This window comes from Oikopleura dioica, chromosome 2 (genome assembly GCF_907165135.1).
Source record: "Oikopleura dioica chromosome 2, OKI2018_I68_1.0, whole genome shotgun sequence".
In the NCBI taxonomy this organism is placed as follows: Eukaryota; Metazoa; Chordata; class Appendicularia; order Copelata; family Oikopleuridae; genus Oikopleura; species Oikopleura dioica.
In genome coordinates, this window is record NC_137292.1 from 11,818,469 (window position 1) to 11,841,135 (window position 22,667).

Below are 22,667 nucleotides of genomic sequence, written 5' to 3' on the forward strand. Positions count from 1 at the left end.
AGTACCCCTTGAATAGAATTTAATTCATTGCAAGTTAGTTTAATTGTATTGACAGTTAACTTGAGTAGTACATATATTTTTTTGTATCTGTAGATTGAGCAGTTGCTTTCAGCATTTTTATGACAGCGTTTGGTAGCGAATTATGATTCAGATTATAGTGGAAAATGAAAATAAAAAAGTCAAAAACGAGTGTAATAGCGGTAGGTTTCTATAGAGAGGTAGTTGACTTTTTCTCAGTCGATGATAACGACATCGTCGTTTTTCAGCTTCTTTGGTGCATCTCGTCGAGCTCCAGGTTCATCGTCGTCGGAGAGGATTATCGGGTCGTCAACCGCTAAGATACAGTTAGATTATAGGACAAACCGTTTCATTTTACCTGGGCGGACACGCTTAGCGACAACCACGGCTGCTGACTTCTGCTTCTCCTTTTTTGCTTGAGCTAAAATGCATGCACTTTAATTTCATAATTTATTGCTAATTGCAACCTTGAGCTTGAGGGAGTCTTCGAACAACAGGGTCTCTCGCCGGCTTACCAGCTGTATTGCTCGGCTTTACAGGTTTGACCGGCTTCTTTGAAGGACCTGCGTCATTATTTTCACCTTGTTTGTCTAGAATCGCGGCCATCGCTTCCGGAAAATACTCTTGAAATTCTGGCAACTTTTTGATGTTCCATGATCCAGATTCCTCTGCGAATTTCTCCCGGTGTTGCTTTGACATTTTGAGGGAGCCATGTCCGTTCGATTCTTCCGCCATAAAAGACCGGATACCGTTGATGATAGTCCGCGGGCCCCAAAGAGGGGACCATGTTTCAGGGTGCCAGCCGCAGATAGTCAAGCAAAGCTTTGTGTCTAGGGCTAATCGGCCATTGGGCGTTCTCATGTAGATATCTGGTCCCTTGAAGGGATATTCTTTCGGAAAGATGAGATATCCAACATAGAAGCCGCGTTTGTAGTCCGTATCCTCAGGCCCTAAAATTCATTTGGTCGTATTCGAATCTCAAATGAGGATGAACGAACCTTGGATACAGTAATGCCATTTCAAGATATTTGCTGGGTCTGGCTTTGCCCATTGCCCCGGAGTGGGTTCGCTCTGCATTTCAAGAAAGTCCTTTTGGAGTCTTTTCACTGCCATTTGATTGTGACCCTGCGACATTTCGACCCTTTACGATTTTCTCACTGAATGAATGCAAATGAAAAAGAGGTTTCAATTTTTAATCATTTATTTTGTTCATTTTTGCTGGGCAATTATGCGTCACCATATATATTTCATATTTATCTCGCTTTGTACAGATTTAAAATCGTAAATTCGACAAATGTGCAATGCTGGGAGGGCTTCCAGCTGTTTTAAGGCATTTTCCAGTTTGGAAGAGGGGTTTTGAATTGAAGCTGACATAAGCTAGTTTTTGTGTACAAGAAGAAATTCGCAGAATAAAATATAGAATGCATTGAGATTTCTTATATTCTGAACTTTTTCGGACACTCGAGGTTAGTTGTGGCTCTCATTTGAGAACAGTTAGGATTAAGTTATTCTAGCAGTGGAAATCGCGAGAGCTTGGTTCTCGTCTATGTCTCCACGGTATCAACATTTGGATATTTCTTTCTCATCCGCGCAACATCGTCACGGAAAAGAAGCGGGTCAAATCGAACCTCTGTATCTATCAGCGGCACAGTTCCATACTCGTCGACAAAGAAGTTCATACACTGCTGACGCTCCGTAAAATGCGCGTTATTCTCCCACCGACTCGCGAGCTTCCCAACGACGGGCTGAGGCTCGGTCGAGTCGGTTTTTGTCATGTATTGCTTCTTTTGAGTAACTTTGACAGGTGGCTGGCCGGATATGTCGGAAACCATGAAGTTCATTAAGATGTCCTCGCAGTTGCTGTAGTCATTTACTTTCTTTAGCATGGTGGATGGAAGACTTTGGAACAGGTGGAAGTAGTACTTGTGAATGATAGCAGCGCCAGTAAGAACGATGCTGTAATGATTGCCCCATTGCGAAGTATATCGCCACGGAGTCGTCTTGCTTGAAGACCGATTGTAATGTCTCTGAAGATTGGTTATCTACTGACGGGATGTAAACAACTTACCCGCGACGGAAAGCCAACAATGCGCTCTGGAAACGATAACCAGGTGGAGAATGCAAAAGCTATTTCTTCTGGATGCAAGGAAACATCGTTATCGAGAGACAAGACGGCATCATACTCAATTTGATCGTAGGGGAAGAGTCTGTTCGACACTTTTAGTTCATCTTCTCTTAGCAGCAAAAAACTTTTCCCCTTCGGGGGAGGAGGCCAGCGGGAATCGACTGGTGGAGGATGTTCGCAAGCCCAAAGGACGATTACTTGCCCGCTATAAGTCATAAAATGGAGGCAAAATGAAAACAATCTTACCAAGATTCAGTTTTCCAAAGATTTTTGATCAGCTTGATAATAGGCGCGGCGGAAGAAGGCACAGTCTGTACGGTGTGAATAAGGGCAGTGAATTTTGTATCGAGCGAGTGCTCCTTCTTCTCAATGTAAAACGGTGTATTGCTTGGGCGTAGATTTGGAACTAAACTGAGCGCGCCGGGTGTCGAGTTCCAGACGAATTGGGGCGCACTTGCTTCAGGAAAGATGCGCTGACGGATGATCTCCAGTGTCGTTTTAACAATCTGGTCGACGGAACTGAAATAAGTACTGTACAAATTGGCTCCTTCTTGGCGCATTCTGAGCACGTTGGCTGGGGAGACGTCCTCCAGGTGCTGTCCAAGCTCCAGTAGAAGTTTTTCGTCCCAGTTGATTGTGGAGCGCTCCCAGTCAATGACTTCACTAGAATTTCGTTGATATATGATTGACGTAGAAAGTTTAGACCTGAATGGAAGAACCCAATCATCGGCTAAAACAACAGGGACACAAGCTTGCTGAAGCGTTTCGATAAAGCGGAAGCTTCCCAATCTTCGACCTCTGGGAACGAGACAGAACGTGGAATTTTTGAGTAGTGAGATGTAATCCCACCGATCGTACTCTTCGTTATCAGCGGCACATTTATCGAGGCATTCTCGATTAGGGCAGAGTTTCTCCCAATCTTTTCCGTGACGGCAAGTTGTCAGCATTACGCTTCTCGAGCCATCGTGGAGGTGATAAAGAGAGTTACGAGTAACTGAGCCGATTCCATTGAGATATCGCTTTCCTAAAAGGCTTGTTATAAATTTGTGATCAAATCTTTTGTCCCAGAATGATAGGGATTGTAGGTCAAGGGTGTTGCCGGGCAAATAAATCACCGTCAGACGTAGTTAAGATAAGTTTTTTGTTTACCTTTGAACGACATGAGATGCGCGCCGAAAGAAGGCCACTTTGCAATTGCGCTCTCGGCGTAGTGCTTTCCCTTGGCGGGGTGGGTCTCGCCCCAGAGCGGCAACGACACGTCAAATCCACTGCGGTACTTCTGATACGAAATCGACGCCTTGGCTAGCATCGCGTGCCCAAGGTCAAACCCGAGGTCCTCGAGATAATCTGGCCAGGTGCCAGAGTACAGGTTGAAGACGAGGTGGTTCTCTCCATTGTTCCACGTCGGTATTTGGGACAGTCGCCCAGCGAAGTTTTTTACGTAGCGTTCTTTCGATAGAGGATCTCGGTCAATCGAATCCACAGATAAGACTAATAATTTAATAACAATGTTCGAATTAGCTAATTGCACATACTCTTTATACAGGCTTCACTGATATTTTCTGTGTAATAAGGCGTCCGTTTAATCGAGTTCAATATCTTCAGGTAGTTAGCCGAGAGCGTGCCGTATTCTTCTTTACGTGGATAAATGTAAACCTTGAAACCGTGCTTTTTACAATTTGCGTCGTTGAAGCAGTTTTCCATGCGGCACTGGCGCGAGTCCAGCACGCGATTCACCGTTTCCACCTCGTCAAAAGCTCCGACACCATTTTCCTCTGAATAAACTGATGATTTAACAATTTATTGCCAGTGAAATACCATCGTCGTAGGAAATATTAGGCTCATTGTAGTCGCGTGAGCGCCGTTTCCGGTGGTTTTCGCCGTGTTCATCGTTGGATAAAGCGTACTGGGCCTGATGGTTGATGTAGAGAATCACTAAAAGTTGATTGAGTCGGGAGTAGGAAAACTGTTACTTACACAAAAAGATAGCAACACATGCAAGTCCATAGCGCTTTATACAACGCATCTAAGTTGGGTTCTCGTGGAAGAAATCGTTCTCAGTGAAAATTCTTCCAACAGTGTTTCCGATTACGAAAGTGCATCTGAAAATTCCTTTGTCAGAAAAAAGGTAAGAAAAGATTGTTTGAACTTGAATTCATGGGTATTCATGGGTTTCTTAGGTGAGTTGAAGGAAATTGGCTTTCACATATTTTCTGTTGATTCAATAAATAGGAAGTTACACCAGAACTGGCTCTGGAGGCGCGTTTACAAGTTGACGTTGTGCTCATATGTGCTGTAAGAGTTGCAAGATCGGACTTTGAAAGGCTTCGAGGTCTGTAACGGTTTGGCGAATGTCGCTTTTTCCGCTCGAGATGAGAAGAAAAGCTCAAGGAAGCAATAACCCCATTTAAACTAAAGATAGATTTCTTTTTCGAAAAACCGCCCTTGACGATGTTGTGTGCGATGCCATCCATGGATGGTTCTGGGGAGCTGAGAGCCTCTCCAGTCTCGGCCTCGATAAGTTTCTTGACCTCCTTGTCGATGGACTTGACCTGGTCGGCAGTCAACAAACCAGCGTCGATGCATCGCTTTCGGAAGCCAGTAATGGGGTCAAGGGTCTTCTTCATGCTCTGGACCTGAAAACATGCTAGCTTTGGAAGTGTTTTTTGAAAGGTACCTCGTCTCGAGTTCGGTAAGAAGTTCCAGGGTCGGACCTATTATAGATAATAACAATGAATAAATAAAATTATAGTACATAGAGTGACCGTGGTATCTGTAAGTCTTCAACTCAATAAGAAGGGGACCATTTTCAAGGACGAACTTCTTGGCCCACTTGGTAGCTTCTCGGACAGCAACAACATCCATACCATCAACAAGAATACCAGGAATGTAACCAGCTCGCTTGTAAAACTCAGTCGAAGCGGAGTGTCGATCGACGGAGGTACCCATGCCGTACTGGTTGTTCTCGCAGACGAATATGGCTGGGAGCTTCCAGAGCTAAAGAAACGGATTAGTGAGATGGGTTTATGATTGAAAAATTACCTTAGAGAGGTTGTAAGCTTCAAAGATCTGTCCCTGGGAGGCAGCTCCATCGCCATAGATGGAAATAGAAATACCACCATTGTTGGTGTACTTCTGGTTCCAGGCGAGTCCAGCGCCAAGAGGAACTTGAGCACCAACGATTCCGTTGCCTAAAAGATTGATTACTAAAACCCGATTTATAATTATTGGATAAGCAATCAATTATCATATTAAATTAGCCATGACCTCCCAGAACAAAGGTCAAACAGAATATAAGCGAAAATTTTAATGGCTTATCATTCTTTAAATCTAGGGTTAATTATGATTGGCAGACGCGCCGTCGATGGAGTTCAAAAAGTGTTAATTATCTTAAACCCGCAGAAAAAGTCAATAAAATCGGCAATTACCTCCGTAGAATCCATCAGCATACATGTGCATGGATCCCCCTCGGCCGCGGGCACATCCCAAGTCTCGTCCGAAGAGTTCCGCAAGGACCTCCTTGACTGGAATGCCGCGGACGTAAGTCCAGCCGTGCGCTCTGTAGCTCGTAATTACGTCGTCGGTGCCTTCAATTGCATTCTCCATGCCGACGCAGCACGCCTCCTGTCCGTCGTAAAGGTGACAAAAGCCACGGATCACTGATCGCAATTCACACTGGGCTATTACGAGTTTTAATCACCTTTCTGTTTGTAAAGCTGATCGGCTTTGAGCTCCATGCGTCGGATAGTCTGCATCTGGGTGTAGTACTTAATGGCTTCCTCGCTGGTTACGGTGCCAGAAGATGGAGGACCATCAGCGGGAGCGATGTCATGGAGGAGTACAGGGTTGAAATCGAAGCTTGCAGAGCTAGCGAATCGATTGAGCGAACGGAGAGGAGCAGAGAGGACGCGGCGCAGCATTCTGAATAATTATGACTTGTTGATAAGATGTGTGCTAAGAGCTTGAGGTTAATTTGCACGTTTTTGACGTCATTTTACGGAGAGGATTTAAAACCTTTTATGGGCGTTCATAATTTATTGAATGTCATTTATTTGTAAATTTTAATCGGGGCTTTACTTTTCGAAAACTTTCTCATAATTAAATATCACGAATTGATAAATTTGTCCCGCAAGAGTTGAACTTCCCGAACCAAGAAATATAAAAAAAAAGTGATGAGCTAATCCTTTTTGACTTTCGCGGACAAAGAAGATTTTGATTATCGAGCTTGTCAGTCTGTAAATAAGAGGTGCCTCCTAATAAGGTGCCCCTCCATTCACAATTGACAAGTAGGTCTCATTATCTTTGTCTAAAAATAAGAAGAAAAAACGAAGAAGACGAGGAGTCTCCGAAATTTAATCTGTTAAAGGTGGTTTGGATTCCCCGTTTTTTCAAAAATAACATCGCGTGACAATGAGCCATGAAAAAAGTACTCATAAAGTTAATCAGTAAAATCTCTACCGATCACTAAGTTCGTCACGTAGAGGAAAACCCAAGCCGGCTTTTATGATGGTTTTATGGCTATCAATGTGCCTTTGAAGAAAGGAAAACCAGCGTTCATAAGAAAGTGACAACGAGTCAATCATCCTTACTTAGCACTTTTTCCTTTCCGGAAGCGGGCTTTTGTTCTAAGGAAGAATTGGGATAGCTTCTCTTTGTGAAAAAAATAATCGGTCGATAAGGGGTGCTAAACTGGTTTCAAATGAATTTCCAGCTGAATAATCTAATGTGGTCTATTTTCAGGGGATTTAAGAAATCAAGTATAAATCGAAAATGATTTAAAAGTATGTAAAGAATTTGTTATTTTGAGATTGAAATATTTACCATTTTCCCGATTTTCAAAATTTTCTCGTTGTTTATCTTCTCCCTGGCCCTTTCTCTCTCGTTCCCGCGCTCGTAGGAGCCAAACAATAAGGGCATATTTGGCTTGTGTAAAAAATACTGGCGAAAAAAGGGTAAAATTTGCTTCGTCGGATTCCACGTTGGCCCAGTTTTCCGGGCACAGCGGGGCTCAATCCTGGTGATGATGGGAGAGCTGGTCGACGAAGCTGGCCTCGCGGGCTCCCTCTCGAGGCCCTTCAGCCCGAGCTCGTAGTCTTTTTGAGGCCAGCTGCGCTCTCTATCAATCAAACTTTCTCAACTCGGCATGTGCCTTTTCATCTTTTCACCAAAAATACCAACGACCGCAAAAAAAATTTGCCCCCGATATGCCGGAATCTTTATTTTTCAAAAAGTGACTAATTAGTCTTCCATGATCGCGATGAAAAATTTCCGCCCAGCGTGAATTTATTTGAACAAGGCGAGAAAGAGTAGAGCAAGGTCTCAAGTTCATGGGACTTTCAAGTATCACGTACTTTTGGTACCTACTGAGCGGAAAGAGTGGACTTGATATTTGATTTATATGGCAATAAATGACAAATCAACTTTATGAAAGTGCATAAAGAATGAATATAAAACCCTTTAACGTCACATCAATGTTAGTAAAAAACAAGCCAAGCGAAATTTAATTAACAGAATTTATTGGTAATTGAAGAAATGCGGTAAATGGCAGTTATGATAACTTTGGCAAGATATAAATTTTAAATAAAACGACACAACCGATTATTTCATTCTAGTGGATCCATCGACAATTCATCTGGATTTTCTTTTACTTCAGTTGGTTGCAGAGTAACGGTACTCTGGCCGTTGCCTGTAACGATGATCGGAGCCAATTGCGCCGGTAAATCTTCCGGAATATTCTCTTTTTCGGGCATTCTCTGTCTCTGAAAAATAAGAGTTATTGAAATTAGGGAGAACGAAGATTACCTGTTGCTCCGCTTCGTAATTCTTTTTCATGTTCCGCATGAACGATTTGAACGCTTCTTTATCAACCTTTGATTTCTGGCCAGCAACGACTTGAAGAATTTCTGAAAGAACTATAGTCATTTATTTCAGGATATTTTCTCACTCACGTCTTGCAGATGGAAGACCGTGTCCTTTCGGAACGGACATGAGCATCAGTCCACTCGTTGAGAGTCGCTTAAGTTTCTGGACAGACATCTCCGCATGTATAAAGCCGCACATTTTCTTGTCAGAAACTCTTGGTGCTTCGAACCTGTCTCTAGTCATTTTCTTGGGCTAAAGCAAAACTGAATGTAGAAAGCTTGTATTAGTCTTACATCAATCTTGAAGGGGCCTTCAGGACCAAGTCCGGGAGGAATGAAGCCTCCAGTTATTAGCTTTCTTCCTTGTTGCCGTGGAGGCAGATGTCGAAAATGTTGCTCGGGAAGTTTCAGTGTTGCAGGAGTGCGATATAAAGGTGCTCTGTAATCACTTGATTCTTGATGATTCACAGTCGGCCCAATTCCTGTCAAGACCCTACGATTTGCCTACGAGAGAGGTCATCAGAAATTGACACAGATGACCTTACATGTTGCTGAAGCTTCTCAGGGCGTAACTGAATGGGTTGAACTTGAGGATTAGGAGTTTCTTTTGGTTTCTTCAGAGTCTGAGTGACAGGTTTTTGCGTGTCCATATCCAAAATTGTTTCTGATTCTGCTGGCTTGAATTTGTGTCTCTGGCTTGACTCTTCCACTGGAGATATCGCATTTTCCTGGCTCGATGTTGCGGACATTCTCAATCTTTAAAATTCAATTAACATGACAGAGAATTGAGTTTCAAGAATTTTCTGGGCAGTAAATGAATGGCAGATAATTGAAGAAACACACGGGCTAAATATATATAGAAAAATAGGTAAATGAACTGTATGAAAATAACTGAATTGTGCGTGAAATAAATAAATATAGACGTTCGCTTGTCTATCGACATTCTGGTGACCAGTGCTGATGATTTTTGAAGCCACTTATTGTACTAAAAATATGTTTATCGCTCATGCATTTTTCATCGAGTATTACGTGTATTTTTGTCGACAGACACTGCACTGTATGTTCCATTGCTTATCTTCTACTTGCTTTTTGCGCTTTGCTTAACTTCAAAGATAGGAAATAATAAATAGGTATTCATTTTTGGATACCTTTCTCCGCTTCTTTGCGCTCGCGAGCCTTCTGGGCTTGTCTATACTTGACTCTATCCTTCGTTCTTCTTAGCTTTCTTGGCTCAGGAGCCACTGGAACCTTCGCCTTTGGCGACTCCTCTGGGATCTCTTTTTCGTCTTCCGATGAGGCAGGAGACAGCGACTTGACTTCGATATCTTCGAGCTTCTTTCGTTTCTGCCGAGGAGATTTTATAAGTCTTATCGTTTCGGCTTGTTCCTTCGTATTCCTCGTCTTGATCTTTTCCAGTTTTTCTGGAGTCCTTTTCTTCATCTTTCGTTTGAGTTTTTCGACTTCCTCATCGACGTTCTCTATCTTGATAACCTTCGTCTTCTTTTTTTGCGGAGCATTGATGTCTTTCTGAAACAACAGTGAATCATTAAACGTGACGTATTCACTTACGATTCTGTCGGACCTTCGAGGCATCGATTCCTCGACTTTTTCTTCTTTTGGAGCCTCCAGTTTTAAAGTAGAAGACACTTTCTTCTCTGACACAGTTGTGAGTTTCTTTTGAGGTTTTTCGGGGAGCGATGCTATGACAGCATCTTTCTTCGATGGAAGATTTTTCTCGATGGGTTTGAATCCCATGGCAGCAAAGCTAAGAAATCTGCCTTGCCCATCGCGGTTTTGATGCGATTCTTCATCAATCGTTGGGCTTTCTCTTTTAGTTTTCTTCAGGAAATCGGAAATTTTAGGTTGCCTTTCCGACGGTGTTATGGCCACTGAAATTTCTTTCGTCCGATCAGCTTGAGTTGGTCTTCCATTTTCTGATGACTTTGCTTCTTTCTTTACTGTTTTCTTTTCTTTCGGTTGAAACAATGTCACAGCAGCTTTCTTAGAATAAGATTTCTTTCCATCCTTATCAGTCGAAACATCTTGGTCTTTCACGAATTCTTTCTCTTTCGAGATAGAATTATCAATTTCCTGCGAGGAACTTTCTTGTAAACAACCTACAGAACCGTCATTTTTCGTAGATTTTTCGATTTTTTCAGACGATTCATTTTCCGTTTCTTTCTTCAAAATTTGAAGAGTTGATTCTTTCTCCTTATTCTTCTTAACTTCTCTCTTGAATCGACGGAAAGATCTTTTATCTTCAACTTGAAGAGATCTTCGGGAGAATGACTGGGCTCGAGTACGGAATGCTGGCGGCGAATAGAATCGTACACCTTCTTTAATATCGGTTTCCTGGTTGTCTTCAACTTCGTTTTTCACCTTTGCTTTTTCCTCCATTGGTTTTATTTCTTCTTTTTTCACTTTTGCCTCTTGTCCCTCTTCTTCTTTAACTTTTCCTTCATGATCAGTAGTTCCCGATACCTCTGTCACAGCAGGAGCCTCAACAGTTAGAGTGCGTACGTTAGAGGGCATTATTTCTTCCAAAACGACATGATCGCCGTTTTCTTTCACTTGAACAACTTTGTTGATCTTAGAAGTTATTTTTGTCGATATTTGAGCTTTAGCGACAGTTAAGCTTTGATCGAGAGGCTCAATATCCACCCCTGGCACGAAGCCCTGCACAAGATTTTTCAGTTTTTCAATTGGACTTGTCTCATTTTGAGGACTAGTCTTCACTCGCACCGGCGTTACTTCAATCACTTTTAAAGGTTCCGCTGCTGATTGTCGAGGAAGACGAACTTCCGATTCTTTGGGCATGCGGAGTCCAACGGGAAAAAGAAGTGGTTTGTCTGATGTTAAGTTTATAACAGGGCCCTTCCCAACATTTGTGACATCGGGTGGGCAGCTGATTTTCGCCGGATCTACAGATCGTTTCATTGTTTGTTGCAGGAGAACTGTGGGCATCTCCTTCGACGGAGCTGCAGAAGCCTCAGCCCGAGGCTCAGATTTTTTGGAGAAGAGCAAGTCGTCTTTATCCAGCGCAGCTTCCAACTTTTCAAGGGTACTCACATCTTTGAACACACGTTACTTTCTTAAAATTTCTACTATAACTACCTAAATCATCCGTGTAAATATGATCAAACGATGGAGGATTGACTCGAAGATCTTCCAGGATATCGAAAATCTCATCAGGCAAAGCTGGTTCGCTATCCTGAAGAGATTATTAGTACGGAAAAAACGGTTTAACTTACAATTATACCAGGGAAAGCTCTTGAAGGAATGAAAGGAGCTTGATTGGCCATCGCAGGCAAAGGACTCATGTATGTGTTCAATGACGAAATAGGCAACGATGGGGGATTGGAAGATTGAAGGGATGCATGACTGCGATAGGAGCTAAGAGAAGTCACCCTTGTTCTGGATGGCGTCCTGGCAACAGTAGTGACGGCTCGAGTGACCTGAAACTCGGGCATTGGGAGAGATCCAACAGGAGAAAGAGGAGCCATTCCAATGCTAGAATAAGACCGGGGTCCTGAAGTCATAGTTGAAACCTCGACGCTTGTTCGAGTCGGCGGATTGCTGGCTTCAACGATTTTCTGAGTATTAGTGGAAGATGATGGCATCGGAGTTCTAGATACTGGCTCTGTTGCTTTCTTCGTCGTTGTCGGAGTGGTAGACTGAGAATCTTCTTTTGGTTCAGTTTTTTCTTGAGTGCTTACATCTTGCTTGGCATCCTTCAGTTGATCAACGATTTCAAAAGCATCGGAAGTGCCATTCTGCTCATTGTCGTCTTCGATGATGATGGGATTATCGTGATTTACCGCAATACTAGTAGTTCGTCGTTTTCGCCTGGGCATGAGAGATCTGTTAGAACAACCACCGAAGATATCTCGATTCAACGGAAGCGTTTCTTCAGCCATATTCGTCGCTTGTTGCATTTGAATCGAGTTTATCGATTCGACGGACAATCTATTGCGCATTTGCTGAAGACTTTGAAGTCTGGTGGAGGATCGTCTGGTCTTTGGGCCCTGAACTGCCTTCATTAGTTCGTTTTCATGCTCCTTCATAGTCTCTCTTTCAGGTGTTTGATAATTATTGTCAACATTGGTGTTGTTGACTTGATCTAGAAGATTTCCAGCGAAATGTTGCTGACTTTCAGTATGATTATCTTCGATAACTTCTGTTAAAGTAATGATCTCTTCATTTTCATCATGATTATAAAGTGCATCTTCTTTCTTATCGGGAAGAAAAGCAGCAAGAGTTGCCTCTCTGGCAAAGTCAGGCTCCGTCAGAACAACGTATCGGTTTTCTTTTTGTTCCTCCGAAATTGAAGGAAGAAAACTTTTGCTCCCACTCACTCCTGAACTCGGCGAAGCGGAGTTTCTGGGTGTATTAATGTATGATTGATTTTCTCTTGTTTCAGAAAAGCTCGCCGCGTTTCGTGTTCTGAATGTTGTTGGAAGGTTCAGAGAAGATGGCAGGGTATTTCCTCGAGGTCGAAAAGGCATTCGTGACATGTAATGCTGCTGATAAGCGATAAACATCTCGTCTCTCGTCAGGGCCGGGGGAAATGCAGGCATTGGCTGCTCGTAGTCTCTAGTTAGCAACCACTTTAAGGAAAAATGTAAGAAAATGTCATAAGTAGCCGTGTAAATGTACCTGCTCCCAACATTGCCGTCTCGTTGCGTTCTGTCTTTCGAGAAAATCGTAAAATGCGCGATGATGGCCTCTCATCTCTCTAATATAAGGTTAAACAATCTTTTTAAAACTGATACGGTACCTCATTTCGTGCTGAGAAGTCCCCAAAATCGAGTTCGAATGCCTGACAGACTACAGTAGCTGAATATAAGGATTTAGTCGGTATCTTTTTGAATCGGATGATTAAGTACAGAATAATGAATTTGTTTCAATATTGCAAAAGAAATTTTAAATAGGGAAGTGGCCTTGTCTCGCACAATGATGACTGGCAAAGTCGGCAACCTTTGAACCTAGAATGAGAGATTCTGACTGACTCATATTTCAGCGTTGGATACATCTTGGAACTGCCTCTAATTTCCGGCCACCGGTGTTGTTAAATAATATTAATAAAGTTGATAAACGTAATTGATAGCTTTATGAACATTCCAATCATAAAGGGAAATGTACAGTTTGAATACGGGGAATGTAGATTTTTTGTATACTGAAGATGGTTTTCTGTCTTGGTAGAAATAAAAAAGGGTAAGAAGAAAATATACGAAAGGAAATTAACCTAAAAGCGCAGAATGAAGAAAAAAGGATGGTTTACTCCCACGCGCTGGGAGGAAAGTTCCCAATGACTTGGTCAATAGGACCGACGGGGCTGCCGTTGAGCTTGTAGCTCATCTTACACTTCATTTTCAAGGCGACTTTGTTCGGGTTGTTGATTCGCATCTGTTGGGTAAGCGATGCTCCTGGAGAAACCGATGTGCTGGACGGTTGGGCGAGGTTGATTTGCAACTGCTTGGGCACAGCAGCGAGGAAGGAGAAGTCGGAGACTTCGTATGCCAGGGAGCTGTTGGTGATCGTCATGTTTATTGCAAGGATATTGTTATCGACTAAATGATAAAATGAGCAATATTTTGAAACAGCTAGCAAGATTCTTGCTTGGAACAAATTGGAAGACGTTCAGATTTATCTCTTACCTTTTTGGAAGTCCATTTTCATTCCTAAAGTATCATCGCACCAAGGCTCTATCGACGGAATCGAACTAGCGGCGACTGGGGCCGGCTGAGGAGCAGGAGGCGCAGTATTCATACCCAGATCGCCCAACAAGTCCACAAGGTTACTCGAGTTCATCACAGGCGCGGGTTGAGCGGCAGGTGTCGACTGGCCTATATCGCCAAGGCCGAGAAGATCATCAAGAGCGCTTTGCTGAGCCGTATTTACCGCTGGCACTACTTTCTCTCCCTGAGCGGGGTCATTTGCTTCTGAGTAGATTCTCTCTTCCTCTGATTTCTCGAAGAGTGGCATTCGCTCAAGAATTCCAGGTCGCTTATCATCGTGCTAATTACGTAATAAAATCTAATCACAAAATGAAACGCAAAAACTTACATTGTTGAATAGCGAGGAAAATTCTACTGATCGTTGTTGTAGCTCAAGATTCATTGAAGTTCCATATCGCGCGAGGATCTGCTTGATGGATGGCATCAAATGAGATGGTAGACGATTGGCAAGCTTGGCGATGGCATTGACCGCATATGATTTTGTAATGGCACTTGACAAGTGACTCTCGCACAGAGAGTTCAGGCTCTTCAAGATTTCTAAAAGGATTCAAGCCCCTGCGTCTGAGAAAGGGTTTTACCTTCTGGCTGAACAGGATCAGCATACTCTGATCCGGAAAGAAGGACCTCTCCGTACTCCCCAAGACACCAGCAGGCAACTTGATTTAGCGGTTGGTGAAGATTGTTCGTTTTGATCGCTGTAAAAAGCTGGCTGACTGTGTAAGAATGGAGACTTGCTGTCGACGAAATAAGATGAATGAGGATTGGAATTGTTTGATCAGGCACGTGGTTTCCGCCTGTTGTCAGGACCTGGAAATAATTTGTTCAAATTAGCCACTAAATTACAAACGAGTGAACCTTCAAAATAGTGTCAATATGCCACTGAGCATTTGGCGCATATCTTCCCGCAGAAATGACGATGTTGCTGGATACATCGCCCTTGAACTCGCTTGGGCAGTTCTCGAGGAAGATGAGAAGCTCTCTCATCGTTCCACGAACGTTTTGGTCGTTAATCAGGGCGAAACAAAGGTCTACGGCACGGCGAAGAACAGATGGATCTGGGTCCTTCAAGCAGTCCAAAATTGTAGATCGATGACGTTGAACTTGATAAAGAGATGAGTGTCTGAATTAGTAAACAAGTTAGCTTACCGGCGTTCATATCAGTATGCACCGTCTTCAAGAGCGAGTTGAGCGCCACATAGCGGATATTCTTATCGCTCGACAATAAGAATCGACCAAGAATATTGATGGCCAAGACTCGAAGACCAGATTCAGACTTGATGCCCATAATCGTAAGCACAGTTTCATAGAGGATCGCATTGCCAACATTTTTCGATGTTTCAGTATTAGTAGCGACTTGAGCAAGGATGTCATTCATCAGCTCACTAGAAGAACCGTCGTTTTTGCCGAGAATGCGGAGGAGGCGGATAATTCGCACTAGAAAGCTCTTTATAATTTTTTGGAAAAGGATGATTACCTTGAAGAAAAGGATCAACCACACCAGAAACATCGTGTTCAGGAGAAAAGCCAGACATGATCAAGTTTTTGAGCATTCGAACGAGAGCAGGCACAGATCGTCGGAACTTGTCCGTGTATTCTGACGATATATTTAGTCTGATCAAGTTTTGCATCCCTTACCATCTGAAATATTACACATTTCTGTCACAAAAGCGACTCCAGCAAGCATCACTCCATGATGTTTGTCATTGAGGAGGGAAGGAACAAGTTGAATGAAGTTGTCGATGAGTTCGGGTTCTTTTCGAATGATTCGGCAAGCGCAGAGTGTAGCTTTTTTCTTCAGATAGGCGGGCCCATTTCTCATGATTCGCTCGACATCTTGAGCGAGATCGCGTGCCATTTCGGAGGAACAGATGTTTCCGAGAGTGCAGAGGGCGAGAGAGACGACGTATTGGGATGAATGTTCTGGAAAGTTAGATTTGCAGTAAGATTCAAAATTTACCGAGATCATTTTTAAGCGAGTTAGTGATCAGCATCGTAACTTCGCGATTTTCGTCGAGCAGAAGCATCGATCCAAGGTAACCGATCCGTTTGTCAGTAAATCGAGGCGAGACTACTAGCTTCATGACTTCCATCTGGCCAAAATGAGCAGGAAACCCCAGCATATGCACATACAGAAGCTTGGCCACATTTCGGCATCTAAAGATATGATAAGAGGTGAGATAAAATACTCTTTTCTCACCTGAAGATATTGTCCTCCTCTCGGAATCCATTTCGAATCTCGGCACACTCTTTCTGGATTACCTCACGCTCTTCGGCCGCGGTTTTCGCCGCCCGAATGTTTCGAATAAGATCACGAAGTCGTATTGGCGTCGGCATTCTGCAAGGAAAACATTTACTCATGTTGTCACATTGTGAATTTTCGATTTATATTTATTGAATTATTGTTTATGAGGATTCTTGGCGAGAAATAGGAAATCTGTACAGGTAGGAATAAATAGTAAAATTGTCATTTTTGTTTGTTTATGATTTGCTGTGTTTTTGGATTTGAAGAAATTTTTTGAAGAAGAAGAATTGCACAAAAATACATATTTAAATATATAAGAAATCACTGTTAAAAAAGTACATTGAAGCTATAATAGCCTATTATTAATAGGTCATCTTTGAGAGTTTTTGAAGGAAGTGAGCTCGTAAATGGTGGAATAATGTTTCTGAATGTAGCACAAGCCAATCAAAAGACCCAAGAGACAGGCACCCACTGATGGTCAACACTGAGCCGATCAATTTCGGATAGAAGCTTTTGAAAGGTCTCGTCAAAGTTGTCATTAACGAGCGAGGAATCGAAGTAGTGAGCGTATTCCTTCGACAGTCGCTCAGACTCAAGTACGATTCGCCGGCATTCTGAATCGTCTTGTTCGACTTCGCTCCAGCCGTTTTCAACTTGGCTGCGTTGCTTCGCTTTCAGCTTGAAAACAATTCTTACGAAAAGGAGTTATTGAAAATGCTCACCGTGTCGAAGCTTGGAGACTTGATAAATACAACGTAAGGCATAAATTGAGGCGTTTTGAGGTATCGTAGGGTCTAAAAAAGAAATAAATAAGATACGTTGAAGAAAACGATGACTAACCCAAGGGTTAGTATCCAACACGCAAATCTTGTTCTGGCTAATCACATCTTGTATACTCTTCATTCTAGTGCCGAAGAAATGCCCATCATAATTTCCATATTCAATAAATTCTTTCTGAGCGAGAGCATCGTTGATTTCCTCTAGGCTTCGGATGTTATACTTATCCTTGGATACGTCTTGGCGGGTTGTATCTGGACGTGGACGGCCAAATCGCTCGGGATGCTTCGAATTATTTTTTATTTTCGGCAAAATCAGAGCTATTCTTACTGTTGTTATCAGGCGTTTCGCGATGGCTTCTCGACCAACTCCAATTGCGCCAATCAAGATGAGCATTTTTCTCTTGAAAGGAGGCATTCTAGCGACGGACTCGTAGATTTGGCAGTCGCATCGGTCAAATTCCTTAATCATTTGATATTGTAAGAATGCGTGATTTATTTTTACCTGTGATTTGGAAGCCGAGAAGATCCTCTCCGTCGTTTCCTTCGTAATTTGTCTTCGCTGCGCTTCTTTCTGGATTTTCTTCGTTCTCCTCCGCTCTTCTAGCCATTCAGATGGAATCAAACCGGTTTGTTTCGTCTAGTAAACGAGTAATAAATAATTATGAGTGAGTTACTTACTCTTATATTCTCCGCCTGCCAATAGAGCTTGTCACTTTTGTCATGCACAATCAGAACATCGCCCGATTCAAACCCGACGCCGACGTTTTTCTTCGGCAAGAGCGAATCTCTGTCCGGCCGGTATGAAAAATATGCGCGAACGAAGGGGGTCGAAACTGGTTTCGGCTTCTCCTCGGCGTCTAGCTTTACAGCAAGTTTGAAAACCAAGCTGCCGTCGGTGTTAGAGATGTACTCCTGTAACTCGGCCGCGTTACTGAAGATTCTATTGTTGACTGCTCTGATGACGTAGCCGCGTTTTAGAAGTCCCAACTTGTCTATATATGAGCCAACCATCACCCGGTGGATGATAATGTCATGTCCACGGTCGACGACGCTGCAGAACAAAACAGTCAAAATCGATAATATGATTAATAAAATTAAACCTGAGGCCAAGAGGAACGCCAGGGCGCTTATTTATTCCTGCGGTTTTGATGAATTCTTCATCAGGCTGGATCTTTGGAATGAGGTTTTCTTCGTTCTCGTCAAAGAGGGATTTCGGGCGATCTTCGCAGGCGACTATTCGGTCATGACAGCTGGCCAATTGCTAGAAAGAGGTACGATAAAACACGCCTACGCAATTCTAACTCTCCCTTCCGGCAATTCGCTTACCGGCCAAGAGCAGTCATGTAAAAGTCTTACCTTCATGCTCCTAGAATTAAGCAGTTTCTTGAGCTCATTCTCTAAATGTGTCGAGTCACTAAGGGATCTTGCCACCGTGTCCAGCAATACTCTGGGGTTATTTTAAGTTAGAAGAAAATAAATATTAAATTGGCGGTACCCGAAATCGGAGGTAGCCGCGGCCGGCCGTTCAGTGATTGATTTGGACCTCTCCGAGCCTTCCATTGAATCATTGATGCCGGTAAGGAAGAGCAGGTCAGTCTCCCGAGCTGAGTTGCCTCCGAGCGGGTGATCCGAGTTCCGCATTGTCTGAAAGGAACAATTTTAAAGAATCGTAGATAAACTCATGGAATCAATGGAATCATGCACAGAAAATGAATTAAAGAATTAGAAATGACAGTGTTCTATCTAAGTGATTCATGCGACAACAAAATCTCTCCATTCAGGACATTGGGTTTCATCAATTGGATCTAGGAAGGGCTCGACTAGGTCGGAAAGGATCTTGTTTCCAGCAGCAGAGAAATGGAGACCGTCGGACAAAAGAGCAGCAGGGTTAGCTTCAGCAGCCATTTTTTCGTACAGTGGAATCAGTGGGATTTCTAGTTTTTCTGCAACTTCTTTCACTATTACGAATTATTCATTGAAAACATTTCACTTTTATCTTACCTGCTTTGGCATATTCAGCGGCTCTGTCAGAATTTCTATTCGAAACTTTGTGATTTTCATCGGGGTATTTTTCCTGGCAGAACTTGAGCCATTCGGACGCAGAAACCCAGGGGGTCTCAATTAGGACGACATTTCTAGCGCCTGCGAGTTTCACCTTGTTTGCAATTTTCTCCAAGTTCTCTTTGAACAATGGAATGTCTACTGTCTGTGTGTCTGTAGCGGCATCGTTGGCACCCATCATGATGAAGACATAATCGGCGTGTTCGAAGTCTCTACCAAGCTTGTTCAAAATCGACAACAACCAGGTCGTGTTGTAGCCGCTGAATCCGCGGTTGACAATGTCAATACTTCGCTGGTACTTGCTGAATGCGCCATATAGATAAAATTCTAACTAGATTGTCAAGTACCTTTGCAAGTTGCCAAGCCATCCTCCAGCATCATGCCCTTGTTGTGTGATCGAATCTCCAAGGCACACAACTTTTCTTCTCGATGACATTCTACAAAAAAGACGATTGGCGATTAATACAGTATTCGATGTCTGAATGGATTCCCAGGAGAGGTTACAGTTCAGCATCTAATTTTTTCACATCGGTGATTCAAAATCCCCAAATTAGCTGAAAACGAGACTGGTTTTTGGCTCAATCTCTTTTTCCCTCTCAACTGAATTTAATTTGGTAATAACTTTTTGGATTGCAAAACAAAATATTCAGACTGTGGTAAAATCAACTGTGTTATAGCGTTTTTTGCGGATTCGTTTGGAAGAATTGTATATGTTTTTGGCATGGCGAACAATTGAAAATGCCTCTTTTTCATGGTTTGAAAATCTCTCAGGAAAACAGACAAAACGGGCATATCTGAATTTATTACGCGTTCAATCAAAGTGTGAGGCCTAAACAGGCGCATTCTAATTAATCCCGCTTTATATATCGACCACTGGCAATTCATCTATAAAACCTATCACTAGCCTGATCCTTCTGCGCCGCTTCTGCATCAGATAAAAAAGGGTGCTTGTAAAAAACGGAATAGGAAAAATTTCGAATCTTCTGCTTTAGACTACGAATAGCTATTTTTGGGAAGGTGCCAATTTCGAATTGTCAGGGGGGAAATCGATAGAATGGTACATTCATGATTTTTTCAAAGAAAAATAATTCAGAATTTACATAAATGGCCGGTAACTATTATCATGAGAGTCGGGAAAGTAAGGATTTTTTAGAGATACGGTATCTCAGATACCAAGAGTATCAAAATCTTCGATAGAAGATTCTTTTTTCGCATGAATCTTATTGGCTGGTCAACTCTTTTTCTTATTTGTCTACTTTTCAAGGAAATAAAACTTCACCGTACACTTATTTATTTCGTAAAAATACTTTTCGACTTGAAAAAGAAACCTCAATCCTCTATTTCCAATTTCGCCAGGATTCCATTTCTTATTCTTCGAATATTCAATCTCTCAGACGAAAAAAACTGTCGAGAAATGTTTTGAAGTACAGAGAGACTCTTCTGTACTCGGTTCGATTTTTTTTCAAGATAATCTTTGGCGCTCAATCGCTCAATGAATAAACTCGTGAGTCATTCTTTGCGCTCGAGGGAGTTGAGCTCATTTTATTGAATTGTTGCAGCTTACTGAAACTTACTGTAGCTTGTCTGTAACTGTCTCGCTTATCGAATGATCAAATGTGAGTTTTTGTAAGAAGAGAAAGTAACGAAATGACGTTTAGACTTGATTCGGAGGCTTGGAAATTCGAAAATGGAAGTTTGCTCGGTGCTCAGAGCAGAGTCACGTGCTAATTTTCATTTTAAAATATGGGGAAAGACCAGGAACATCAACAGAAGTACGTATGAACAAGACCAATCATCCTTACCATTCATTTATGAGCATTTATTCATTCCTTCTTCAGTCGACTCTGATCCACTGGAAAAACTTGCCCACAGAATCAGTTGTATCCTCGAAAAAGACCTGAAGCGGCAGCAGCCGGCGAAAAAGAAGAGAAACGAAGATGGAACTGCTGAAAAATCGCCCTCGAAAGTACCGACAACGTTGTTGAAGAGCTTCGGGAAAGACTTAGACTTGGAAACAACAAGTATTGATGATGCGCTGAGGTATAGCTATGTTTCTTTCGAAGTGGCCCAATGTATCTGTTTAGGTTAAAGGATTTGACCCTTCATGTTGGGGAAACAAGCTTCCGCTGCATCGTCAATCCGCCTAGAATAAAAGAACTGGCTATTACGCCGAAACCAATGGTCAATTTCAACGCTTTTGTCGACTGTAAAGCTCTCGATGCGAAGAATGGCGTCGTTTTTAAATGGTATGCTGGAGAAATGAGCGAATCCCCGGGAATTGAGAAGGATCCTATTGTGCTGGACACTATCAGAGCTGGAGTCGATCTGACTTGCACAAAGAAAGGAGTTCAGAAGCCGACGTACTTTCGGCCGATTGGAGAGTCGAGGGAGAACAGATTCAAGATAGACAAGGATTTAGAAGGGAAGATTCTCGTTTGTCTCGCATGTCCTGTTGTTGGTGAAGGAGATCCGTCTATTTCAGGAAGGTGCTTCTATAATAATCGAAAAAAGGTTGATAAATCCCCAAGAAAATGAAATTAAGCCCGTTAAAAGCTGCTGCTACCTCAAAACTGCCAGTTTCAGCCGGTCCCGGCCTCTGTCCCTACCAAACCCGTCAGGAAGAAGAGACTCAGCGTCGGTACTATGAAGAAAGCACCGATAAATTCCGCGTTGTCTCGTATAATATTCTGTCTGACGGTCTAGCGGAGACAGAATTTTCCAAGGACGGATTGTTTCCATATTGTTCGGATGAATATGTCTCCTGGAATCACCGGAGCCACCTTTTGCTAGACGAGATCATTGGCTACAATGCAGATATTGTCTGTCTACAAGAATTGGATTCAAAGATGTTCAGGGGAGAATTTTACAAGACGCTGGAAACTGAGGGATTTGAAGGAGTCTTTTCGAACAAATCGGCCAGTCCTGAAGGAACCTGTGCGCTCTGGAGAAAAAAGAGTTTCGAGAAAGTCAGATTCAGTGAATATCCCATCAATGGAGCGCTTTTGGACAAGGATGAAAAGCTTTTTGATGATTTGAGAGAAGTTGTCATGAAATGTAAGCCAGTAAAGAAAGCTCCGGATGGAAAAGAGTCTGAAAAAGAAAAGGGAAATCAAAAGTCCGGCCAGCTGATTCTCCAACTGCCACATGTTCTACAAGTAGTGACGCTTAAAAACAAAGCAACGGGGAAAATCCTTCTTCTTTGCAACACTCATCTTTTCTGGCACCCAAGAGGGAGCAACACAAGAGCCTTGCAGGCAATGGTCATTTCCAGGCTGATCAAAAGGGAGCAAGATCTTTTGGAGAAGGAAACGGGGGAGCAAGTGCCGGTAGTATTCTGCGGAGATTTCAATTCGGTTCCCGAAAGGACAGCGGTGAGGTATTTGACCGGAGCGACCGTCTATCCTTATGATCTAGGTATGATCAAAATACCGATAAACGAAAGGAAAAAACATGTTTAGATTTTTTCACGAGTGGCAAAGATGGAATTTTGCGATTTGAAAAGGAAGTTTCTTCCCCGATTGTTTTCGAGCATGGAGTGAGGCCACTACCAAGTAATGTCGACCCTTTAAAGCTGCGTTTATGAATCCTTTCAGAGTACAGCAACTTCGTAGCTCCTTTCATCGGCTTGTTGGACTTCATTCTCATCAACAACTTGGACTACGTCGAGAGCTGCAAAGATTTCAAGCATGAAGATGTGACGAAACACAGCGGGATTCCGTCAAAAGTGTTTCCTTCTGATCATTTAGCACAAGTTTCTGTATTGAAGTTCAGATAGTAATATATTACTTCGGTATCACGGATACACTTACAAAAGTAATGAGCCAAAATATTTAGCATTACTTT

The 22,667-nt window shown here is 42.6% G+C and overlaps 9 protein-coding genes across 10 annotated transcripts; 1 reads left to right on the forward strand and 8 right to left on the reverse strand.

Annotated features, from left to right (window-relative positions):
• Positions 1–18: 18 nt before the first annotated feature.
• LOC145700522 (ubiquitin-conjugating enzyme E2 J2-like) lies at positions 19–1,197 on the reverse strand. Its single transcript, XM_081777804.1, has 4 exons — positions 1,017–1,197; positions 486–968; positions 377–439; positions 19–334 (listed from the first exon to the last, which is right to left on the reverse strand). Exons 1-4 carry the CDS (start codon positions 1,150–1,152, stop codon positions 234–236), a joined length of 783 nt encoding a protein of 260 aa, XP_081633930.1. The 5' UTR covers positions 1,153–1,197; the 3' UTR covers positions 19–233.
• Positions 1,198–1,201: 4 nt separating this feature from the next.
• On the reverse strand, positions 1,202–4,246 carry LOC145700506 (exostosin-1b-like). Its single transcript, XM_081777781.1, has 8 exons — positions 4,121–4,246; positions 3,962–4,078; positions 3,679–3,918; positions 3,293–3,634; positions 2,849–3,167; positions 2,390–2,806; positions 2,087–2,348; positions 1,202–2,045 (listed from the first exon to the last, which is right to left on the reverse strand). The coding sequence occupies exons 1-8, from the start codon at positions 4,167–4,169 to the stop codon at positions 1,563–1,565; spliced, it is 2,229 nt and encodes a 742-aa protein (XP_081633907.1). The 5' UTR covers positions 4,170–4,246; the 3' UTR covers positions 1,202–1,562.
• A 26-nt stretch (positions 4,247–4,272) lies between these two features.
• LOC145700513 (pyruvate dehydrogenase E1 component subunit alpha, mitochondrial-like) lies at positions 4,273–6,083 on the reverse strand. Its single transcript, XM_081777793.1, has 7 exons — positions 5,844–6,083; positions 5,572–5,802; positions 5,186–5,334; positions 4,899–5,140; positions 4,821–4,857; positions 4,588–4,779; positions 4,273–4,477 (listed from the first exon to the last, which is right to left on the reverse strand). The coding sequence occupies exons 1-7, from the start codon at positions 6,061–6,063 to the stop codon at positions 4,409–4,411; spliced, it is 1,140 nt and encodes a 379-aa protein (XP_081633919.1). The 5' UTR covers positions 6,064–6,083; the 3' UTR covers positions 4,273–4,408.
• Positions 6,084–7,648: 1,565 nt separating this feature from the next.
• Positions 7,649–8,844, reverse strand: LOC145700543 (uncharacterized). The gene is made up of 5 exons (XM_081777832.1): positions 8,550–8,844; positions 8,299–8,508; positions 8,092–8,257; positions 7,946–8,046; positions 7,649–7,902 (listed from the first exon to the last, which is right to left on the reverse strand). Exons 1-5 carry the CDS (start codon positions 8,751–8,753, stop codon positions 7,747–7,749), a joined length of 837 nt encoding a protein of 278 aa, XP_081633958.1. The 5' UTR covers positions 8,754–8,844; the 3' UTR covers positions 7,649–7,746.
• On the reverse strand, positions 8,834–12,854 carry LOC145700541 (uncharacterized). Of its 2 annotated transcripts, none has more exons than XM_081777830.1 (8): positions 12,782–12,853; positions 12,661–12,739; positions 11,256–12,611; positions 11,119–11,215; positions 9,574–11,075; positions 9,153–9,531; positions 9,034–9,108; positions 8,834–8,989 (listed from the first exon to the last, which is right to left on the reverse strand). In XM_081777830.1, exons 1-7 carry the CDS (start codon positions 12,784–12,786, stop codon positions 9,083–9,085), a joined length of 3,444 nt encoding a protein of 1,147 aa, XP_081633956.1. In that variant the 5' UTR covers positions 12,787–12,853; the 3' UTR covers positions 8,834–8,989; positions 9,034–9,082. The 2 variants fall into 2 exon arrangements, with proteins under 2 accessions (XP_081633956.1, XP_081633955.1); XM_081777829.1 differs by having other exon boundaries at positions 8,847–8,989; positions 9,034–9,103; positions 12,782–12,854.
• A 47-nt stretch (positions 12,855–12,901) lies between these two features.
• Positions 12,902–16,089, reverse strand: LOC145700542 (AP-1 complex subunit gamma-1-like). The gene is made up of 10 exons (XM_081777831.1): positions 15,940–16,089; positions 15,700–15,896; positions 15,378–15,662; positions 15,217–15,336; positions 14,889–15,176; positions 14,598–14,842; positions 14,321–14,549; positions 14,071–14,279; positions 13,662–14,022; positions 12,902–13,574 (listed from the first exon to the last, which is right to left on the reverse strand). The coding sequence occupies exons 1-10, from the start codon at positions 16,074–16,076 to the stop codon at positions 13,282–13,284; spliced, it is 2,364 nt and encodes a 787-aa protein (XP_081633957.1). The 5' UTR covers positions 16,077–16,089; the 3' UTR covers positions 12,902–13,281.
• A 37-nt stretch (positions 16,090–16,126) lies between these two features.
• On the reverse strand, positions 16,127–18,409 carry LOC145696098 (protein PALS2-like). Its single transcript, XM_081773084.1, has 9 exons — positions 18,259–18,409; positions 18,120–18,210; positions 17,864–18,024; positions 17,442–17,814; positions 17,266–17,400; positions 17,092–17,223; positions 16,825–17,046; positions 16,707–16,778; positions 16,127–16,662 (listed from the first exon to the last, which is right to left on the reverse strand). The coding sequence occupies exons 1-9, from the start codon at positions 18,402–18,404 to the stop codon at positions 16,429–16,431; spliced, it is 1,566 nt and encodes a 521-aa protein (XP_081629210.1). The 5' UTR covers positions 18,405–18,409; the 3' UTR covers positions 16,127–16,428.
• Positions 18,410–18,443: 34 nt separating this feature from the next.
• Positions 18,444–19,780, reverse strand: LOC145697135 (uncharacterized). Its single transcript, XM_081774293.1, has 3 exons — positions 19,172–19,780; positions 18,765–19,126; positions 18,444–18,721 (listed from the first exon to the last, which is right to left on the reverse strand). The coding sequence occupies exons 1-3, from the start codon at positions 19,336–19,338 to the stop codon at positions 18,516–18,518; spliced, it is 735 nt and encodes a 244-aa protein (XP_081630419.1). The 5' UTR covers positions 19,339–19,780; the 3' UTR covers positions 18,444–18,515.
• A 542-nt stretch (positions 19,781–20,322) lies between these two features.
• LOC145698567 (2',5'-phosphodiesterase 12-like) lies at positions 20,323–22,624 on the forward strand. Its single transcript, XM_081775773.1, has 7 exons — positions 20,323–20,440; positions 20,483–20,596; positions 20,663–20,864; positions 20,909–21,295; positions 21,367–22,238; positions 22,283–22,375; positions 22,418–22,624. The coding sequence occupies exons 1-7, from the start codon at positions 20,431–20,433 to the stop codon at positions 22,597–22,599; spliced, it is 1,860 nt and encodes a 619-aa protein (XP_081631899.1). The 5' UTR covers positions 20,323–20,430; the 3' UTR covers positions 22,600–22,624.
• Positions 22,625–22,667: the final 43 nt, after the last annotated feature.

Coding starts and splice junctions, on each gene's coding strand:
- LOC145698567 (XM_081775773.1), top strand. Junction 20,865..20,908: donor AGTATTGATGATGCGCTGAG/GTATAGCTATGT, acceptor GTATCTGTTTAG/GTTAAAGGATTTGACCCTTC. Junction 22,376..22,417: donor TGGAGTGAGGCCACTACCAA/GTAATGTCGACC, acceptor GAATCCTTTCAG/AGTACAGCAACTTCGTAGCT.
- LOC145700522 (XM_081777804.1), bottom strand. CDS start 1,152: ATGTCGCAGGGTCACAATCAAATGGCAGTGAAAAGACTCCAAAAGGAC. Junction 969..1,016: donor ATGGCATTACTGTATCCAAG/GTTCGTTCATCC, acceptor AATGAATTTTAG/GGCCTGAGGATACGGACTAC. Junction 335..376: donor CGCTAAGCGTGTCCGCCCAG/GTAAAATGAAAC, acceptor ACTGTATCTTAG/CGGTTGACGACCCGATAATC.
- LOC145697135 (XM_081774293.1), bottom strand. CDS start 19,338: ATGCTGAACTGTAACCTCTCCTGGGAATCCATTCAGACATCGAATACT. Junction 19,127..19,171: donor TGGCTTGGCAACTTGCAAAG/GTACTTGACAAT, acceptor TGGCGCATTCAG/CAAGTACCAGCGAAGTATTG. Junction 18,722..18,764: donor CGCTGAATATGCCAAAGCAG/GTAAGATAAAAG, acceptor AATTCGTAATAG/TGAAAGAAGTTGCAGAAAAA.
- LOC145700506 (XM_081777781.1), bottom strand. CDS start 4,169: ATGCGTTGTATAAAGCGCTATGGACTTGCATGTGTTGCTATCTTTTTG. Junction 3,919..3,961: donor TAATATTTCCTACGACGATG/GTATTTCACTGG, acceptor CAGTTTATTCAG/AGGAAAATGGTGTCGGAGCT. Junction 2,349..2,389: donor CTTTGGAAAACTGAATCTTG/GTAAGATTGTTT, acceptor TATGACTTATAG/CGGGCAAGTAATCGTCCTTT.
- LOC145700513 (XM_081777793.1), bottom strand. CDS start 6,063: ATGCTGCGCCGCGTCCTCTCTGCTCCTCTCCGTTCGCTCAATCGATTC. Junction 5,141..5,185: donor AAGCTTACAACCTCTCTAAG/GTAATTTTTCAA, acceptor CCGTTTCTTTAG/CTCTGGAAGCTCCCAGCCAT. Junction 4,478..4,587: donor TCGCACACAACATCGTCAAG/GGCGGTTTTTCG, acceptor AAACCGTTACAG/ACCTCGAAGCCTTTCAAAGT.
- LOC145700542 (XM_081777831.1), bottom strand. CDS start 16,076: ATGCCGACGCCAATACGACTTCGTGATCTTATTCGAAACATTCGGGCG. Junction 14,550..14,597: donor ATATTGACACTATTTTGAAG/GTTCACTCGTTT, acceptor AATTATTTCCAG/GTCCTGACAACAGGCGGAAA. Junction 14,023..14,070: donor TTTCCTCGCTATTCAACAAT/GTAAGTTTTTGC, acceptor TTACGTAATTAG/CACGATGATAAGCGACCTGG.
- LOC145700543 (XM_081777832.1), bottom strand. CDS start 8,753: ATGTCCGCAACATCGAGCCAGGAAAATGCGATATCTCCAGTGGAAGAG. Junction 8,509..8,549: donor CTGAGAAGCTTCAGCAACAT/GTAAGGTCATCT, acceptor CCTCTCTCGTAG/GCAAATCGTAGGGTCTTGAC. Junction 8,258..8,298: donor AAGGCCCCTTCAAGATTGAT/GTAAGACTAATA, acceptor GTTTTGCTTTAG/CCCAAGAAAATGACTAGAGA.
- LOC145696098 (XM_081773084.1), bottom strand. CDS start 18,404: ATGCGGAACTCGGATCACCCGCTCGGAGGCAACTCAGCTCGGGAGACT. Junction 17,815..17,863: donor GGCGTTCCTCTTGGCCTCAG/GTTTAATTTTAT, acceptor TTTGTTCTGCAG/CGTCGTCGACCGTGGACATG. Junction 17,047..17,091: donor CGAAACGCCTGATAACAACA/GTAAGAATAGCT, acceptor AATAATTCGAAG/CATCCCGAGCGATTTGGCCG.
- LOC145700541 (XM_081777829.1), bottom strand. Junction 12,612..12,660: donor GACGGCAATGTTGGGAGCAG/GTACATTTACAC, acceptor TTTTCCTTAAAG/TGGTTGCTAACTAGAGACTA. Junction 8,990..9,033: donor GTCTGTCGACAAAAATACAC/GTAATACTCGAT, acceptor ACATATTTTTAG/TACAATAAGTGGCTTCAAAA.